Source organism: Diceros bicornis, chromosome 17, assembly GCF_020826845.1.
Source record: "Diceros bicornis minor isolate mBicDic1 chromosome 17, mDicBic1.mat.cur, whole genome shotgun sequence".
NCBI classification, from domain to species: domain Eukaryota; kingdom Metazoa; phylum Chordata; class Mammalia; order Perissodactyla; family Rhinocerotidae; genus Diceros; species Diceros bicornis.
Window position 1 is genome coordinate 20,773,734 of NC_080756.1, and position 19,164 is coordinate 20,792,897.

Here is a 19,164-nt window from a genome sequence, read left to right on the forward strand (position 1 = left end):
TGTAAAGCTGTGACTAATCAGCCTCTTCTTCCCCACCTCCCAGAACAAGTGCTTTCTGTGCTGCTAAATGCTTCCCTCCAGGCACCTGGGCAGGAGAGGGTGAGGAGGGGGGCCTGGAAGTATAGTGCTTCCCCCAGCTCTGTCCTTTTCTCTTCCCACTCAATGGATCCTTTGTGAAAGAAAGGAGGCAAGGTTACTTCTTTACCTCCTCCAGGCTTGGGCCACGCAGTGAGGAACTCAGCCATCTGAGCCAGCAGACATAGAACAGGAGCCTGAGGGACTGTGCATGGTGTTTATTAGTGATGACAGTGACGTGGGGCAGGGTCTTGTGGAGCATGCTCTGTAGGTCACACACTAAAGCCATAAGGCAAGGGTAGCTGGGTAGACAGGGCCTCTGGGGGCTGTCACTGCATCCTATCTGTCCCCATCTAACCCTAACTTAACAAGCAGCAGCTATGAATCAGGAAATAAAGTCTGGGGTCCATACTCCCCAGGAGGCATGAGGGCCAAGAAGAGAAATGACAGGATGCAAGAGCAAAGAATGAGGGGGGCAAAGAAGCCCCCAAAGCTGTTCCATACATTCTCTGCTACACACGCCCTCCCTTTCCAAACCCCCAATCCAGGTTGGCTCCCGTCCGCCATTGCGTTTGACCATGGTCCTGGTCCCTGATCCTGTCAGATGTTAAGAAGCTTCCTGGCAGGGTGAGGAGAGCCCTTCCCTTCAAGAGCTTCAGCTGTGAGGCCTCTGGCCACAGCCTAGCCTGCCTGCTGCTCCAGAGCCTTGTGTGTGCATGCCCTGCCCCAGCTGATGGATGGGAGTGCCACCCTGTCGGGCTTTGATTGTCTCATTTCTAATGTGTGGCAGTGAGGTGAATGGAGGCCCTCGGACCCCAAAGCACAACCCCTGAGTCCCTTGACTGTTAGGACTAGTGCCTGCTCAGGGACCTTGTTTCTTCCTCATGCCATGCTGCCCACACTCCCACCCTCTTGTCAATTTGAGGGGGCATCCCTTCCCTGAGTCTGGTGGGAAGGCCCCTGCTAAGGGGATCCTGGCCTGAGGGCACTGCCCAGTGGGGCAGCTTCTTGTGCAGGAGAGGAAGGTGCCAGGGGTGCAGCACACACAGCTAGTACCTGGAATGGGAGCCTAGGGGGGTCACTGTGCCCAGGAGGTGAGGGGGCCCCCTGCTTCTCCCAGAACCTTGGGACCACAGGCAGCCTTGGAGCTGGGGCTGGGCAGGGGGTTGTGGGGGCTGAGCCTAGTGCCAGCCTAATGCCAGTCTAACTCCAACCTGCCTGGAGTGGGCGCCCCAGCCAGCTGTGCCTGTGCCTGCCAGGGTAGGGCAGCAGGGGGCTGTCAGTAGCTATCCTTGGGCCAGGGCCGGTTGCGCTGCCAGTTCCGGTCATTGTGGTTGTGCTCCGAGTCCTGGGCTAGGAGCCGGTCTTGGGGGTCATGCCCATTAGCACTAGGCAGCCCCGAGGTGTGTTGGCGGTGAGGCTGGTACAGGTCCTGGTAGGCGTCTGCATAGTCCTCCTCCAGGTGGCGGGAGCTACGCTGTGAAGATCCTGTCCAGGCTTGGCGGGAGCTCTCGCTGGCCTCATCTGAGGGCATCAAGCTGTCCCGCTCGAGCGGTGAGTGCTCCTCACCACGCTCCCCCAGCAGCTGCTGGTTCTGTGGGCAACACAACAGCTCTAAGTGACGCAGTGCAGACCTCGCCTTGGCCTCCCTCCCACCTCTAGTAGGTGGGGGATTCTCCCCACTCCACTCTCAGTTCCTGGGTAGGAAGTACTAGTGCAAGGAAGGGAAGCATACTGGAGCATTCTTCCACTTCAGACATGGAAAACTGGAGCTTTCAACTCCCGCAAAATTCAGGCTCTGCCTTCCAGACAGACAAGGAGAAAGGTTTGGAGAGTGTGTTTGTTTTGAGCCCTAGAAAAATGATCTCTTTTACCAATCTAAGGATTGAGTTCTCCAATCCTTTGGCCTTCGAACTGGAGGCCAAGGTCGATCCTCTGTGTGGGGAGGGAGCAGTGCTTTGGCTGGCTCAACCTGAGCATTTGTGCCCACTGGAAATGATTACCTGAAGTCCGGGGATGGCACTAGGAGGGCCCAGAAGTCCAGGGCCGGGGGCTGGGTGGTGGGTGGCCCGCCAGTAAACCTCCAGGTACTCAGCCAGGTGCTCACAGGCATCCTCTAGCTGGTTCTCATCCAGAATCACATCAAATGATTCCTGGGGTGTGAAGGGAAAGGGGGAATGTTGGCTTCCTCTCAGCAGCAGCCCCCCCACCCAACTCCATCACTCCCCCAGCCTTGGAAAAGCAAGAGTGGGCACAGGAGTAGCTGCCCCAGGCACTCACCGGTGGGCACTGAACCAGCTTATCATATGCCATCATCTGTACTGTCAGGTGCTTCATCTGTGACTTCCCCCGGGAGCGGATGAGACGCTGGAGTACCTGAGGGGAAGGGCAGAGCTGGGCCCAGAAAGAACTCGGTACGTCCCCCACTTGTGATACAGCATCAGTAGCAGGCAAGGATGACTCAGAAGGGTGTTAAGGGGCAGCAGGAAAAGGGAACTCAGGAGCCCTTGGGCACGGACCAAGCTGACTGGTGCTGCTTTCTAGGAGGCAGCCCTGCCGGCCTCCGTCACCACTGCCCACTTACCTTTGGTGAAGATACTTTGACAAAGACGATGATGGGGGCCAGTGAGGTCTTGGCCAGCTGTGCTGGGTGGTTGATGGTGTCAGCATCCAACACTACTAGCTGCAGGGACTTGGCCAGCTCAAATATGCGCTCGATCTCACTCTGTACTTCAGCTGTGGAGGGAACCAGCGAGCAACAATGCTCACCAGCGGCTCCGCCCATTTATACTCCAACAGGGCTTTCAGGGCTCCCAAATAGTGGACGGGAAGGAATTGGAAGGAGACGGTGTTCATCAAGGCCCGGGCAGGCAGAGAACAGGGAATTGAGGAGACTGGGGTGGGTTCTTGCCAATCCTGGGGCAGGTAGAGAAGGAGATGTGCAGGAATGCAAGTTGTGGGGAACAGAAAGGAGGAAGGCTCTCTGCTGGAGGGGGCAGAGGGCAGGATGGGGACTTCTCACCAATGCTGGAGCGGGCGGAGGAACGCTCAATGATAGTCCTCTTGCCAGGATTGTTGAGCACAGATCGCTTTGCCAGAGAGAGGTCAGCTGTGACTCGGGTGATGGAGATCCTGGGGTGTGGGTGGAGAATCACAGCTCACCTCTAAATTTCAAGCCCTAGGCCCCTCCTTACCCAGGTCCTACTGACTTGCTACAGGCATCTGGAAGGCGGCAATGATCTCCCTGGTTCTCATGCCACCCCAGGCGAGGGCAGCTTACCTGCCATCAAACCTATGTTTGAGGAAGTCGAAGAGAGCTTTCTGCATCATGTCTGTGACCTGGGTGACAGGGGTGGGGGGAAAGGCATGGAACTGACTGAGGGCCCTTGTGGAGAGTGGCATGGCCCCCCAGGCATGGCCCTGGAGCCCACTGCCTCCACATACAGACCTTGGAGGGGAGAACACCCCATCCCACTGTCACTGGGGCCTTCCCATGGCAGGCTTGGTAGAGGTGACTCTTTGGGGTCAGGGACCTCCTCTCACCTCATAACCTTTCAGAGAGGGTCCCACCAGTACCACAGGCCGCATGGAGGGCACCACATCATATGGGGGAACATGTTCTGCCTGCAGAATTGACCTGAGGTTAGGCAAAGTCATGGCCCTGTGGCCTGCCCTCTGCCTGACTGATGTGAGCAGATTCAGAAGTCCTGGGCTCCCTCCCCTCTGTGTTCTTCTGCCCCTCCAACAATGACTGCCCAGAAACCTGTCCCCACAGCCATAAGGCGTGAGCCCCCCAGTCCAGGTCCCTTCCTTGACTCACCTGCTTTTGCTTCTGCTTGGCTTTTTGGAAAAGGAAATAAAAGATTAAAGTTGGTGAAGGGGGGAAAAGGCCCTGGGGGCATGGTGTTCCCTTCCCCATGGGAAACACTGGGCTTCTCCCAGCTCTTTGGATCCCTCCACCAACCCCTTCCCTCACAGTTCACCTGGGGAGAATCTCCCTCCCCCTGTATCTTAGTTACCCACCCACCCAAGGCTGCTGGTGGTGGGGGGGAGGCTACCTAGAGATGGAGGAGGGGAGCGTCGGTTGCCAATGTCACTCAGGCTGGAGGGGTTCCCGGATCTCCTGAGAGCAGAAAGGGAATGTCAGTAAGCGTCTTTTTGTGTGTACGTTCTATACATAATTTAATAACTATATGTTTCCTTATATTGTAGCTAGTGAGGGAGATGTGCGTGTGACATAGGTGCATTTGTACGTGTGACATAGGTGCATTTGTACGTGTATGCGTGTATATTTGTGTAAATGTGTACAGCTGGTTATGACTTTGTGTATCTGTAGGGGGGATATGCATGCATGTGTGGTGACGTGGACTGTGGGTAAAGTGCACACATTTGGGGTGTGTGTTTATTGAGTCACAGCCCTGCTCTCACCTGGCCTTCTGCTCCTGCTTGAGCCGGATACTCTCCAGGCGCTGGGGGCTGGGGATGAAGGCGATGTCCCCGCCCTCCTTCACTAGCCTCCCGATCCACCAGTCGTTGCTGTACTTCTGGGGGTGGGTGGAGCAGGAAGGGGCGGTGAGAGGAGGCGGTCCAGCCCTCAATCCTGGCTCTTCAACTTGAAGGAGCCAGGAAGGCCTTCAGAGAGCTGGTAGAGGAAGGCAAGGCAAGGGGAGGGGGGCAGAAGGTGCCAGAGAGAAGGGCAGCCAGGGTGAAGCCACCGAAGATTTCAGCGTGAGGCATCACAGCTGTCACAAGGGACCTAAGAGGCAGCTAATCTAACTGTGCACTTTACAGACATGGAGACTGAGGCCCAAGCCAGGTCTCAGAAGGATGGAGACCCTGGGGCTTGGGTCTTGGATATGAGGGGTGTACAGGTGTGTGTTAAGGATAAGAGTTTAGGAGTTTGGGGACTTGTTTATAAATGAGGACTGAAGTAAGAGGCATGGGAGCTGGGGCAAGAGCAGGGAAATTAAGTGGCTTCTATTTGGTGGGAGGGGCTGGTCACCTCTTTAATGTGCAGAAAATCTTTGGCCTCAAAGTTGACTCCAGAGCCCTGGACTGGGCACTCCTCGTCCAGTACACCACAGTAGCTGACATTGGTCCTCACAGCAAATGCCACGGGTTTGTGCTGGAGAGTTTGGCCATTGGTGCAAATGAGGGGAGCCTCGGAGCACCCCTTCCAGTTTCAGCGCCCCATCCTTCCGCCCGTCACACACACACTATTTCACACTCCCGTACATCCTGCCCATTGACCCTCGGGACTTAGGACAGAGCACAAGCTTCCACCCCGCCTGTCCTGTCCTACTGGAAGCCCACAGGATGGTACCTTGGCCCTTTCAAGCTGCTGCTGAGCCTGGCTCTCCACCTCGCGCCGGGCACTCTCCCGGTCCTCCTCCAGGGAGACGTCTGAGTCCAGAGATGGGCGGCTGGTATAGGAGTCAGCTGAACCCTGGCAAGGAGGAGAGGCTGTGACCCCTGGGCTCAGGTGTGAAGGGCACTACAGAGGCACCTTCTGAACCCTACAGCAATGCCTCCACCAGCCCCTGCCTCTCCATGTCCACGGGGGTGGCCAGGCCCCAATGGTCCCTCCTCTCTCTCTGAGAAGGGCCCCCGTGCCTCTGGGGCTGCAGGAAAGCCGGCCCAATCAATATGTGCTAAGATCTAGGCCCCTCCCCCCAGGCCTATTAATACTGCAGCTTTGGAGAGAGCCTTGACTTCCCTCCTTCCTCCCTTTTCTTCCCTCTACCATGTCCTCCAAGGCAGAGCGAAGGGAGATGCACTGAAGATGATATATTGGAGATGACTCTGAATCCAGGAGACCCAGCCCTCTTGTTCCTATCAGTCTGCAAAGCAGCCTGGACATTTTCCCTTTAAAATCCCTGGCAGGAGTACAGCCAACAGGGAACAGAGATGCTGGTTGGCATGGCACTGGTCCTGAGTGTCGGGATATAGCCATCCACCCCCTTAGAGCTCATCTCCCCCAGTCCCTACCCTTCCAAGGTGAAGAGGAGGACACAGAGCTGCCAACTCCTGGAAGTCACTTCCTCTTTACTCTCCCCACCCCCTACTTTCCTCTCACACCTGCTGGGGCAACTGGCCAGGTGTGGGCAGCAAACAACACACAGACTGAGAAGGCAACACAAAGCTATCTCCCTGGGCCCCAGTGAGGCTGGGCCATACCTACCACCTGGCCTACATCTCCCCACCCCTTCCCCAAGGGGGTACCAGCCCTGGAGCAAGGCCATGTTTGTGCCAGGCAACTCAGCCAAGGAGCAGGAGCCTGGGGATATAGGGAGGGGTTTTGGTAACTGGAGCCAGGAGAGTCTCTGCCCACAGGAAGGGTCTTTGGGCAATGAGGATGCATTTGGAGGGTTGCAGAGCCCACCTTCAAGGCCTTGAGGGAGATGCACAAATGAGCAAGGGAAGCTGGAGCTTAGGACAGGAGGATAGAAATCAGGATGTCTGGGGAAAACGGAATTTTTTGTTTTCTGCCTCAGTTTCCCCTCTTTATGATCAGAGGCCTGAAGTGGTACTTTCATCAATTCTGAGGTTCAGGTGGCAGAGATAAGGTAGGAGCCTAGATAAGCAGTCCATGTGGGAGTGTGTGTGTGTGTGTGTGTGTGTGTGTGTGTGTGTGTAGTGAAGGGGTTTTAGAATGTTCTCAGGCTGAGGAACATTCCTTCAAGCCCACTGTGCATGACCACCTACAGAAGGCAGCAGAGGCCAGACTCTCAGTGGGGAAGACAAACACACACACCTGGTGTCCGCCATGCCCTCTGCCCTAGCTCCACCTTGGCCAAGAGGGCTGGTCAGCATGATGTCAGCCCAGGCCCTACAGCCTAAGCTAAAGACAATGTCTGTGGTAGCCCAAAGGCATGAAGATAGCACAAGGGGGAAAAGTCTTCCATTTTAATGTAGGGTCTGCCTGCTGGAGAACAAAATCAGGCTGGCTTGGCAGCAGGATAAAGAGCAACTAAGCTCCAGGAAGAACCTTTGCACTGTCAGTATAGTGGGGGACCTCCTTCCAGGGGCCTTAGACACAGGAGATACCTCTGTGGGAGACGGCTGTCTGAAGCGCATAGGGGCCACAGGCGGCGGGCAGGAGGCGAGGCAGGATGACCCTCACTTTGATAAGTATACATTAGATGCCTCCTAGATGCCCAGACCTGAGCGGAGAGAGGAGTCTGACCTTACTCTCTGCTCTCCAGGCTCTCAGCCTAATTTAGTAATCTTAATGTCCCTGCCTGGGACACCTGGGTTACCTGGCTTCTCACCATAGGATGGGAATGACAGGATCTCTCCCTAAATGTTTAATGAGTCGTGCTCAGAATGGACCCCCCTCTGCATTATTCCCAAGTCGTCAGAACTCACCTATCTCTCATGCGCTGGTATCACTCGGGGAGGCCAGGGCTGCCCTGCCAAGCACACTCTGGGGTCTTGCCCATCCTTACCCTCTGTTATGCCAAAACAGCCAGAGGCCCAGTACTTTGGAGCTGCCAGGAGTTGGCACAGTGCCCTGGTGGTGCCCCCCTTGCCTGGTGAGTGTGTGGGCAGGCTGCAGCTCCACTCTTGCCTGGCACGGGGGAAGGAGAGGAGGGAGATGAGCCGGTGGATTTATTTAGAGCCTGATCTCCCTCCTACTGCTTCAGAGGGGGCCTCAGAGAGAGCAAAGAGCCAGGCAAGAGAAAGAGAAGTGGGGGAGGGTGATCCAGGAGCCAGAGAGGGGTGGGGAATGAGCGAGGGGTTAGCAGGCTGACCCCCACACCATCCACATGTCAGTCTTTACCTTGCAATAGCCTTTGCCTTCTCACCAGAGATAGGAAGAACCTTCTAGGGCCCTCCAGCCCCACAGAAAGGTTCATTCTCAAGCTCACCCTGGCACCCTGGGCCATGCCAGCTGTCCCTTCAACCATCAGAAAGAGGTGTCCACCAGAGCCTTGAAAATTATCTGCTCTCGCTGCATTGTAATTAGCCCCAGAGGCCCAATGGGAAATTGGGCCCAGCAGGAGCCCAGCGCCAGAAAAGGACTGATAGCTGCCTATTCTGAGCCCTAGAACTCATCTATCCTGGGCAGCAAGAGATGGGAGAAGACTCAAACACTCCTCTTTCGACCCTGGAGTGCTCTGCCCTCCGCACCTATTAGGGACCCCTTCCAAGCCATCTAGTTGTCCTCTCCTAAGGAGGCCTTCTTGCAAGATGTTTCAGAGGAGCGATTAAGAAGCTGCTCCCCATCCTTGCCCTCTCTTTCCAGGCACTCACCCTGCTCTCTGAGCTCCGGGAATCACTGCCTAATGAGCTGATTTGTCTCAGTGGGTCAGGAGATAAAAGCAAAGAGGAGAATTAAATATTTATCGGTTGCCTGGTTCTCTGAGCAAAGAGCTTCCTCACCATCCCCAGGCCCTCAGCTCCTCTGGCCTCACGTCCAGGCCCTTCATGCTGAGCAGGAGCTCAGGATGCCCGCTGCTCTGAGGATGCCGCCTCAGCAGGAGGCGTGGAATGGATGGGGCCCAGTCAGCTGGCCCACCCATGTGCTGGGTACCCAGTTTCCAGCCTGGGAGAGAAGCTGGGCTAGAGGCAGGGTGAGCAGATAAGGCAAGGCTGAAGGATGGACTGAGGGAGAGAATAATGGAGGTCTTCAAGTTTTATGATCCTTCTGTCTGAAGAGGCTGGTACCTGACTCTCTGATGCTCTCCCAGGCTCCCTAAATTTGTCCTTTACTTGAGGCACAGGAGGTCAGGATTGTCCCGGTCCCCAAGAGCCCCGGCTTCTCCTGTAGCTGTTTGAGACCCCATAAATCCTCTCTTGGGAACTCCAGACGTTGTGTGTGCCCGCTTTAAAGCCTCGGTGCCCTAACCCTCCAGCCCTTCCTCCCTCTACCCTCTGTCCCGGGCTTGGAGCCACCTGCTCGAGCCTTTCCCCCACACTGCCCCCCTCCTTGCACACACCCGATGACCCTTGGTCTAGGACTGGGGCACTGGGGAGCCCTTGGCATGAAAATCCATCTCCCCACTTTCCTGGAGCGCCCCCCTACACGCTCTGCCCCGCCACTGAGGCGTTTTTCAAAGTCCTGAACTGGGGGAAGGGTCCAAGGGAGAAGAGGTGTCACCCCACCCCCACCCTCACCGTGGGCACTCACCGCCTCCGAGTCCTCAAACCCGGGCACGTAGGAGTCGTCATACATGGGGGAGTCCGGGTGGGGGGAAGCGAGCGGCGCCGGGGGCGGGAGCGGCCCGGAGGCAGGGGCGAGAACAGCGGGCCGCGCCCGAGAGATGCCACCGAGCCCCGCAGCCCTGCGGGAGGCGGCGGAGAGCGAGAGAGCGCGAAGGAGGGAGCGAGCCGCGAAGACCAGCTGCTCCAAGCTCAAATCACCGTTCCCCCCACCCCACCCCCCTAAACCCTGCCGGTCCCACCCCGAGCGCGGCTGAGGAATCTGGCGCCGGCTCCTACAACAATAGTGCCCGCCCACCTGACCCCCCTCCCCGGGAGCAGGCGGGGGTGGCGGCGGGGGGCGCCGGCCACCCGGGGAGCCCGCGACCCGGCCGGGAGAGGGGAGCTGACCAGAGCTGGGTAGAAGGTGGGTCCCCAAGCACCTATGGGGCTGAGGGGCGGCGGGGAGGAAGGGGAGGAGAGACTGCGGGCGGGGCGGATCCAGGCTTGGAGGAGGCGGGGCGAGGAGAGATGCGGAGACAGAGACGCTCAGCAACCCAGGAAATACTCCGCCGGGAAACAAAGGGCTGGAGCGGGGGAGGGCAGGGCAGGGGGCGTGCCAGACTTGGGGGGAGACGGACCCGAGGAGAGAAAGGGCAGGGCGCAGGTTACCGGTAGGCAGGAGAGAGAGAAAGGAGGGATGGAGGCAGAGGGAGGAAGAGAGGAGACAGGAAAATGGGGAGACTGGAGGAGACGGAGGAGGAGGCGCGGAGGCGGGGGACGGGTGGCTGACGGGGGAGGGGCCCCAGGTGCGAGGGCGGTGTGCCTGGGCCCTGGCGGTCCCGGAGACTCCAAAAGCAACCCCGGCAGTGGTACTGGGGAGGAATGGGTTTGGCGACCCCAGACCAATGCCATGAAAGTAGTGCTTGCTCCACCAGATGCTGGGCCCCCTCAGTCCTGGGACCCTGCAGCAACAGTCCCTGTCGCTCAACCCGTGCAAAGGGGGAGGTTTTGAGTCTGGCCGCCCCACACCTGTTGCGCGGGCAGATTTCATCCTAGTCTGGCCAGGATGGGGGTTCCCGTCCTCACTTCCTTGCCAAGGACTGTGCCAGGCGTTGCCAAGGCATCCGTGGGAACTGGGGCAGGGAGGGGCTATTGTAGGTGAGCCTAAAGGGAGGGGGAAAGAAACCAGAGAGTCGAGGGAGGGGGATTGTTGTGGTGGGACAGAAGGTGGGATCCTGGCCACACTGGGGTTGGGAGGGGGAGGGGCAAGTCTCCCCAGAGTCACTAGTGTAAGGCCAGATTCCCTCCTTAGCGAAAGGATGGGGATGAGGTGGTCTACCCCTATCTTGGTTGGAGCCACATGTACCGCTCTGCACCAGTCAGTCCTTCAAAGGAGCGCTGAGATTTGAGGTTAGAGACAGAGCAGCAGCCCTTATCTTGAGCAGACTTACCCAAAGATCCACTCATTTGAGCTCGCTCCTTTTTTCCATCTCCTGAGCAAAATTATTCCTTTGAATTTTGATTGCCTACCTGCCTCCCCCACCTCCCATCCCGAGGAAGATGCGAGAGAGACAGAAGGTTACACTGGGAGAGCTTCGGAGCTTAGTCCTGCTCCATTCCCTGTTTCTCACACCCAGGAGGGTGAATCAGGAGTCTGCTCATCCCTTTACCTTCCGCAGGCTACAGGGGAATCAAAACCAGAACTCGCATGCAGCTTGATGAGATCTATGGTAGGAAGCACTGTGCATGGGAGAGGAGGACCACCCAAACCAACTGGCTTCCCACTCATGTCACTTGTTCATGTCCCCTCAGCAAGAAAAAGAGAGAAGGGACTCATCTTAAGACTGTCTTTAGTCTGTCTACCCCTGTGAGTGGTGCAGTCCAGCCCTGCCCAACATCTTCCTCCTGCTGGATCTGGCCAGCAACTTTGTTGGAGCCCCTGTGGCTGAGGGGGGCCAATCAATCACTACTGAAGGAGGCAGTCCCCTTTCACACTTCCCTCTCCTGGGTCCAGCACCATTTGGGGGTTGCCTATATGTTGGATTCTTCTGTACTGGAAGTTCCCAGACACTCTGTTTTCTTACTTTTGTGCCCTCTCCCAGTTCCTCAGTATTCCTTTTATTCTCTGCCTCTTCAATTCCTTCTGTCCTTCCAGAGGGGCAGAAAGGAGGCATGGGATTTGAAAGAATAAGACCCTCAAGGTGCTCTCTCTTGGGAGCTGCTCAGGCATCTGCTTCTCTCCCCATCCCTGAATCTACTCTCCTGGCCTCTCCTTTTGGGACTCTCCCCATCGCCAGGGGCTCCTGGGGACTGTAGGTAACAGTGGATCTGCCATTAGCCTTACTGTTTCCTCATAGACCTTGTTGTCTTCATCCCCATCTGGGACAATGGTGTCTAATTGTCTCAAGTCTGCTCAAGAAGTATGAGTTGCCATGCCAACCACCCCCAGGAGATGGGTTCAAGTTCCTCATACCCGGTCCCATCCCCTGGGTCTTTCAGGAGCTTCAGAGCCTCTCTCCCTTCCTCCCTCCCTCATCTCTGAGTTGCAGCCTGCCATTTCTCACCTCACCCACAGCTGCCTGCTCCAGTTCTCATGCCAACCTAGTGACTTCCCGTCCTGTAACAAGAGGGGTGCCTCTCAGTATCCATATGGCCCCCAGTCCCTTTTCTTTTCCATGGCTGAGCATAACGGGAGAGAGCTGAGGATGAAAAAAAGGATTTGAGGAGAGGATTCCTCCTGCCCTCCTCTTTCTAGGAGAGAGCTGTTAGACGGGCAGCTGGCAGGTACCTGAAGCATGGAAGCAGGACATAGTGGGGAAAGCCGGAATAACCAGGTTTGGGAGTCGGAGTTCTGGAGGGCCTCTAGAATACATTCTAGCTTCTCCTATAAGTGCACAGGAAGCTGGGCAGATCCTAATCCCTGAGCATTGAGTCGGAAAACTGAGGAAGGAGTTAGGACCTCTGGGAAGTCTTCCTCCCTAGGAGTCTTTAAGATCTGGACCAAGCCAAAGCCCTTAGTATTCCAGCTGCTAGGCTGCCCCTGGGTCACCCAAGGAGGGGCAGCGGTGGAGCTTGGCAGACCCCTCCTCTCTGGCCTCTTATCTAGCCCCTGTTCTGGCTCCCCTCCCATCCCAGTCCCAGGGCTTAGCAGCTGCCAGCTCTGGCCGCTCCTTTCTTTCTTACCGCCTCTTCCACCCGTAGCCTCACCTCTGGTCTCCCTCCCTCCCAATCACTGCAGTTTTCCCCAAATGCGGGCCCTCTTCCTAGCTTGGAGTGGGGCTCTCCTCCCACCCACTGGGGAGGGGTCCCCCGCGTTTACCTCATTCAGCAGGAAGGTTGCACTGGAGTCAGAAAAAGACATAGACCGGGCTAGCGGCGTCTCCCCCTCCCCCGGGCCTGGGGCTCCGAGGCGGGAGCAGGACGCGGCCGCCGCTCTGCACACTGGCTCCCGCCTGCACGCCTGGCCTCGCCCCGCGCCCTCCCGGCTCCGCCGCCTGCTCCCTTCCCTCTCTCCGGGTTCCCTCCTCCTCCCTCCTCCCTCCTTCCCTCCCTCCCTCTCCCTTCCTTTCTCTCCGCCTCTGTCACTCTCCCTCTCCCGTCGCCTTTCAGTCCTGCTCTCTCCATTTCCGTCTCATCCTCCTCTCTACGGTCCCTATTCTCTGTTTATCTGACTGCCTCCCACTGTCCTTCCATCCTCATATCTCGCCTCCCTTCTCCGTTTCTTCCCTCCCTCTTCCCTCCTTCTTCCTCAACCACTTCCCCAGAAAAGGTAGGGACTCTGGAGCGCCCATCGCCGCAGACAGAAGGGCAGCAGTAGCTCAAGGGCTGCCGCGACTCCGGGGCTCTGGGCGGAAGGTTCTACTCCCTCCCGGCCCCTGCTCTGTGCCCCCGGCGCCCAGCCTCCCGCGCCCGAGGAAGAAGGCGCTGCGGTCCCAGCAGGCGAAAGGATCGAAAAGGAAGAATGCTCGCGTACGGCTCGCTAGCCCCAGCGCCAAGGCGCCCCCTCTGGGTTCCGGGGAAGACACGTCCACCCACCCGTCCCAGGCCAGACCCTATGGCTCCTGCGGGATCCAGTTGGAGACAGCCCAGCCCGGATGCCCCCCGCGCCTGGGTCTCGACCGTTACTCCTCTCTCCTGGGTTCTGGCGCCGCGGGACTCAGCCCGCGAAGGCGAAGAGCGAGGCGAGGCGGCTCCTCCCCGACCCGCTGCAGCGCCCCCCCCCCCCCGCCCCGGGCGCGCTCGCCATGTGACCGCACACGCCCTCCAGGTGGCGGCACCCTCCCGGGGGTCCCGCCTGTTGGCTGGGAGGGGTCCGGCCCTGCCAGCAGGAGGCGCTGCCCTGGCCGGAGCAGAGGGGGCCCAACTCGGAGCCAGACTCACTCCGAAGCCTGGGAGTAACCCTTCTCCCCCTCCTCTTTCCAGGAACTGCGGTCCCACCTCCAGACCCCTAGTATGGGATTCTAGGCTGCACTCTCCACACCCTCGTGGGGCTCCTTTGAGATACTTGGCTTCTCTGAGGCCCTAGACCGCTCATACCTCCATCCTGGTCTCCAGGGGCGCCCGCGCTGAGCCCAGCAGCGTCCCGCAGGGCCTGGGCAGCAGGGAGGACAGAGTCCCCGGACCGCTCCTCCGGTCAGTACCCCCTCCCGCCCCCTTCGGCGGGCACGTCAAACAGGACAAGCCCAAGTTCTGGCGGGGGAAAGGGGGAGCAGGGGTGTAGCCCCAGTCAGCTCTCTCCCTGCACCCTTCTGAGCGGATCAGCCGCTCATTGGTCCCTCCACACCCCCGACACCCCCAGGCTGGACTCTTCTCAAGACTGCGGCTGGGGGGGAGGAGGCGGCCGACCCCCTTGCGGAGACAGACACACCCTGAAGCTGAATGACCCGGGTCCCCAACTTCCACTCGGCACCAGCTAGAACTCTTCCCTTTCAGATCGAGGGTGCTCCACCGTCTTCCTCGGCCCTTCTTTTAACTCTCTTCCCCTGGGGGTTCCCGGAACCCTTGCCCTCAAGCCTCCCAGGCCCTGGGGATCTTGGAAAACTTCCCAACCTCTCTGTTCAGGTGACCCTCCGCTTGCCCCCATTCCAGGAGGAGCTCACTTAGGGGAGAGTCAGTTCTCTTCTCGCCATTCCCAGCTCCTCCTCAGGCTGGACTTAACCTGGCAAGTGCTTTGGGAGGACACCTCCTCCCCTCTGTCTGTGGTCCAGTCCAATTGGTCCAAGGATCCCCTACTACCCACCTACCCACAAGTTACTCAGCTTCAACAATTCAAAGGAGATAAAGAGGTTGTGTGTGTGTTTTTGAAATGTGCATGGAGGTTTTTACGTTTTTTGTTTTGTTTTTGTTTTTGGCTGTAAAGAAGGAGCAGAAGCTTTGCCTTTCATTTGGTGATAAGACCTGGAGGGAGAGAGGCACCCCCCCCCCCCGCACCCCCGCTGACTACAGCTAATGGACTAGCTCCTCTGGGCCTTGGGGCAGCTTAAGTTTCCATAAGAGAAGGGGGGTTGGGGGGTGCTGGCCAAGGCAAGCAATTGTCCCTGGCTCCCCCCCCTTCTTCCCTCCCTCCACTCTCCCAGAACCTACAGCCTAGGACACCATCCCTCTCTCCACCCCTTACTTTAAAATAGAAATATCAATGACTTCTCCCTGAGCCTATCAGAGGGAATCCGAGGTGCATAGTGGCAGCTCTGCACCTTTCACATTTTCTCATTTCCAGTCCAGCTGCTGGACCTCACAGCCCTCTCCCTTCTGCCTGGAGAGAAGGTAGGAACCTCAGAGCTAAAGCTGGGAGCCTAGCCCCCAGGTCCCCAGAACTGTCCTCTCCCAGCCCCCTCCCAGTGAGATGACTGGCAGGATTATCCCTCTTTGTGCCCTGTCCAGGACCCACACCCTCTTCTTCCTCACTCTGCCTCCCGCGGGTCCCCCATCTCTGGCTCTCACCTCGCAGTATCTGGCACCTTACTAAGAGGGGCCTCTAGCCTGGCTGCACTCCTGGGAGCCAAGGCTTAGCTTGGCCCCTTCCGGTCCTCAGCACCAGCATACAGGCCCCCAGGGCTTCCCAGGCAGCCTTCTTCCCTTCTCCTTGGGGTCAGCTCACCCTATTCTCTGACCTCCCAGACCCCCGAGTTGTAAGGACCTCAGGATATTTGGCAGGGTCTCTGTTAGCCCTTTTGGCTAGTCTTTGTGCAGACACAGCTCTGCACTGGGTTGGGGTGGGGGTTGCATTTCTATCCCCACTTGCTTCCTCAGCAGGGCATAACCTGCACCACTATTGTACTTAGTGACCTTGGCACTTGAAAATCTGTGTACCACAGGACAGGGAACAAAGATCTCCGTGTCCATCCCTTTGTAGCTATTCTACCAAGACCAAAAAAGGTCTCCCCATCTCTTCTGAGAAAGCTCTGGGAAAGTAGCTTCCACAGGGAATCCCCATTGCCAACACTAGATATTACTCTGGGGAAGTTCCTCTAACATCAAACCTCAATCCCTCCTGCTGCAATCTGTCTTCTTTTTCTGGGCTCCGCCTCTGGGCCCATGGTGATATTTGATGCTTCTAGGCACTTTGAGGCTCCGTCCCCTGACGCAGCATTTGCTATAAATATGTCTGAAGAGTTTCTAGCTGACAGTGCCCAGCAAGATTGCACCTTCCTTCTCACACAGGGCCTCTCTGGAGAGACTGGGCTCTCAGCTATGGCCTCAAGACCCAACTCTTGCCCGCTCTGGAGCAGGCAGTGTGACTGCTCTGTGGATTTGGGAAGGAGGGAGGGTGAGAGGGCTGAGATGCTTGGCTCTCAGTCCCTTGCTGCCAAGAATCTGGCTCAGCCTGGCACACAGTAGGTGCTTGATGGATGTTTGTTTTAGTCTTAGATCTCAGTTTCCCCTCTGGGTCCTTTGCGTGTGATTGGTGATTCCAATTCACAGAATGGATTGGAGTGAGGAATGAGGCTGGGTCTTGAACAGAACTCTAGGGCTGCCCTGATGGAGGAAGGGGGATTAGCAGCAGGATCCTGGGGATCCTGGGGAGGCCTGGGGAAGGGGGCTTCTCTCCTTCTCTCCTGCCAAACCCTAACACTTTAGGACTCTGAATCACAGCACTGCCCAGAGTTCAAGTCCTTCCTCCACTCCCACATGTTTACAAGCCTCTTAAACATCAGAGGTTAGCCAGGGAAGCTGGGGTTGAAAAGAGATGGGATGGGGGAGGGGGTGGGGTCACCTGAGGCATCCCGTGGCTTCCAAAAGTCTGGGACAGAGGGCACTTGGGCATCCTTCCTTTAGAAGAGTGGCCTGGAGAAGGCTCACAGCGTTGGGGGAGGAGGCTGACCCTGAGGAACAGCTGGAGTGAGTGGGGATGGGGCACTGCGTCTGGATCCTTCCTCTCGGCCCCGAGTCTCTGCAGTTCCTGGGCTCTTTTATTTCTCACTGGATCCCTGACCTCTGCCCGGATCAGAGCCCCAGAGCCCCTGTGTAACAAAGAGGAGGGGAGGTGCCAATGGTGAGGCTGGAGGCTGAGTACCCTTCTCCTTGCTCCCACTACCCCTCTGCTCCACTCACGACTCCCACCACTCTTACTTTAAGGATCTGAGCTGTGGTAGCCATTTCCAGCTCAGAATGAGGGCATGGTGCCTGCAGCCTCTCTGGGAATGAATTATTGAAGGGAGCATAGTGCTGGCCGCTCGCAGCTGCTGCCCCTTGGGCCTACCATTGCCTCTGCTCTGCTTCTCACTGCTCCTTCACCAGCTCAGAGGGGGATGAGGCTTGGGGGCCTGGGGAGAGGGGCTTAGGGAGAGGCAGGAACTGGATAGGGCTGGGGAAGTATGGACTCTGGCCTTGGAGAGAAGCCTACTGGAGAGGAGGGCTGGTGAAGAGTTGTAGCCCCTCATCATGGATGAGAAGGGCAGAGGGAGCTGGCAGCCACCCTGGAGGGAAGTCAGGCTGGGAAGTGAGACTGCAAGACCCTTGACCCGAGTGACCGCCCAGCCATTGGAGGTCTGGACTCCCATGTGCCTCTACGGTAACACAGAGCCAGAAGGAGTCTGGGTCCTTCTTTGCCCTGGAGTCAGCACCAGGAAGGGCATTAGGTCGTTCAGGGATGCTCCGTGCAGAGCCCTGTGTCCCGCCCTGGGGAACAACAAGAACTGTAGAGCTGCCAGAAGCAGGTGTGGGTGAGGACTGGTGCAGGTAAGTGTCAAGGTCCTAGATAGGCCATCTAGGGTAGTAGAAAGAAGGCAGGATTTGGAGTCAGAGGGCAAGTCCTAATTCGATCACTTACTAGTCATGGGCAAGTCACTATCTCAGAAACTGAATTTTCTTATCTTGAAAAAGGGAAAGAACAGTGCTTGCTTTTTTTTTTTTTAATAATTATTTTTATTTATTTCCCCAGAGGCCCAGTAGATAGTTGTGTGTCATAGCTGCACATCCTTCTAGTTGCTATATGTGGGACACGGCCTCAGCATGGCCGGAGAAGTGGTGCATTGGTGGGCGCCCAGGATCCGAACCAGGGCCGCCAGTAGCGGAGCGCGCGCACTTAACCGCTAAGCCACCGGCCAGCCCGAACAGTGCTTGCTTAACGAGAGGTTCTGTGAGAATTCACCAGGAACACGTGTGTTTCATAAAATGTAAATTGCTATGTAAAAGGTAGTTATGATTGGAGTAAGAATCTCATACACAGGGAAGCAGCAGGGAGTGGAGAGAACCTGTGCAGAGTTGTGACCTGGATTTTAGTCCACGATCCGTGACTAGCCCTCAGGAGGCCTTTTACAGCTGAGGTTAAATGACTTTTCAAAAGCCGCAATCCGTCAACGGGTTCAGACCCAGATCTTCACATTCTACCTCCAGGGTTCTTTCCATTACACAGCGTGGGCCGGATACTCTCTTCTACTCTGACCATCTGCATGCTCAGCACTGGGGACTTCCCCTGAAAAGTACCCCTTCCCCATGGGATGCCACAGCAATTAGTACTTTATTCCTTTGTATTATGCGTGGCCACACCCCTCTCTCCTTCAGGAATAACATAGCAAGTGTTATTTCTTGACTTTCCCCTGAGGCAGCATGAATAATATTGTCAAGTATTTGGAATAGAGTTTAAAAATAACCTTTAATTATTACAGAAGCAGTACTTATTTATTGTAGAAAATGAGAAAACACAGATAAGCAATAAGAAAACAAATCAAAACACAGTATTCCCACCACCCAGAAACTACCACTGTTAACACTTTGGGTATAATCCTTCTGGATATTTTTTCTTAAATTTTTTTAAAAAATTGAGATATAAAAGTTGTATAGAGTGCACAAATATTAAAGGTACAACTCGATGATTTTTTTGCATGTATATCTACATATCTATATCTGTGTAATCACATCCAAATCAAGGTCTGGGATGTTATCTTCACCCCAGAAGTTTTCCTCATGCTCCTTTATGGTCAGTATCCAGGCTCCCATGGTAATGCTATTCAGGATCTTACCACCGTAGATGAGATTTGCCTGTTCTTGAACTTCAAATAAAAAGGATCTTACAGTGTGTACTCTTTTACATCTGGCTTCTTTCCCACAGCATTGTATTTTTGAGATTCATCCTTGATGCATTTATCAGCAGTTTGCTCTTTTTTATTGCTCTGTAGTATTCCATTATTAAAATATAGCATAATTTATTTATCCATTCTCCTGTTGCCGAACATTTAGAATGATTCCAATTTTGTCTATACTTAATAAAATTGCTATGAACATTCTTGAACGTGTGTCTTTTGGTAGACATATGAACTCCTTTCTCTTGGATAGATATACCTACAAACGGAATTGCTGGGTTATAGGGTAGGCTGTATCTTTTTTTACGTACACACACACATGAATGGTTTTGTTGTTTTTTTAGCAAAATGAGATCGCAATGAACATGCTATTTTGAACCTGCTTTTTTTCAGTCAATGGTCTCTACCTTTCCATTTCATT

General features: G+C 56.1%; 1 protein-coding gene and 1 long non-coding RNA gene across 4 annotated transcripts; one reads left to right on the forward strand and one right to left on the reverse strand.

Annotated features, from left to right (window-relative positions):
* Positions 1-278: 278 nt before the first annotated feature.
* Positions 279-13,779, reverse strand: CACNB3 (calcium voltage-gated channel auxiliary subunit beta 3). Of its 3 annotated transcripts, none has more exons than XM_058558376.1 (13): positions 13,759-13,779; positions 5,399-5,521; positions 5,078-5,200; positions 4,504-4,619; positions 4,134-4,198; positions 3,896-3,915; positions 3,619-3,699; positions 3,356-3,414; positions 3,098-3,207; positions 2,660-2,811; positions 2,356-2,451; positions 2,079-2,228; positions 279-1,669 (listed from the first exon to the last, which is right to left on the reverse strand). In XM_058558376.1, exons 1-13 carry the CDS (start codon positions 13,762-13,764, stop codon positions 1,355-1,357), a joined length of 1,416 nt encoding a protein of 471 aa, XP_058414359.1. In that variant the 5' UTR covers positions 13,765-13,779; the 3' UTR covers positions 279-1,354. The 3 variants fall into 3 exon arrangements, with proteins under 3 accessions (XP_058414359.1, XP_058414358.1, XP_058414357.1); XM_058558375.1 differs by lacking the exon at positions 13,759-13,779 and adding an exon at positions 12,542-12,624; XM_058558374.1 differs by lacking the exon at positions 13,759-13,779 and adding an exon at positions 9,209-9,428.
* LOC131416144 (uncharacterized) lies at positions 13,056-14,532 on the forward strand. The gene is made up of 3 exons (XR_009222547.1): positions 13,056-13,191; positions 13,645-13,854; positions 14,021-14,532. It is a non-coding gene; the product is annotated as an uncharacterized LOC131416144 (long non-coding RNA).
* The last annotated feature ends 4,632 nt before the right edge of the window (positions 14,533-19,164 follow it).

Bases quoted from the DNA above. Each gene is read 5' to 3' on its own strand.
- CACNB3 (XM_058558374.1), bottom strand. From the start codon at position 9,253: ATGTATGACGACTCCTACGTGCCCGGGTTTGAGGACTCGGAGGCG. The intron at 3,415-3,618 runs GTGAGAGGAGGT...CCTGTCACCCAG, and splicing joins CCTCTCTGAAAGGTTATGAG to GTCACAGACATGATGCAGAA. The intron at 3,208-3,355 runs GTAAGCTGCCCT...CCCACACCCCAG, and splicing joins AAACATAGGTTTGATGGCAG to GATCTCCATCACCCGAGTCA.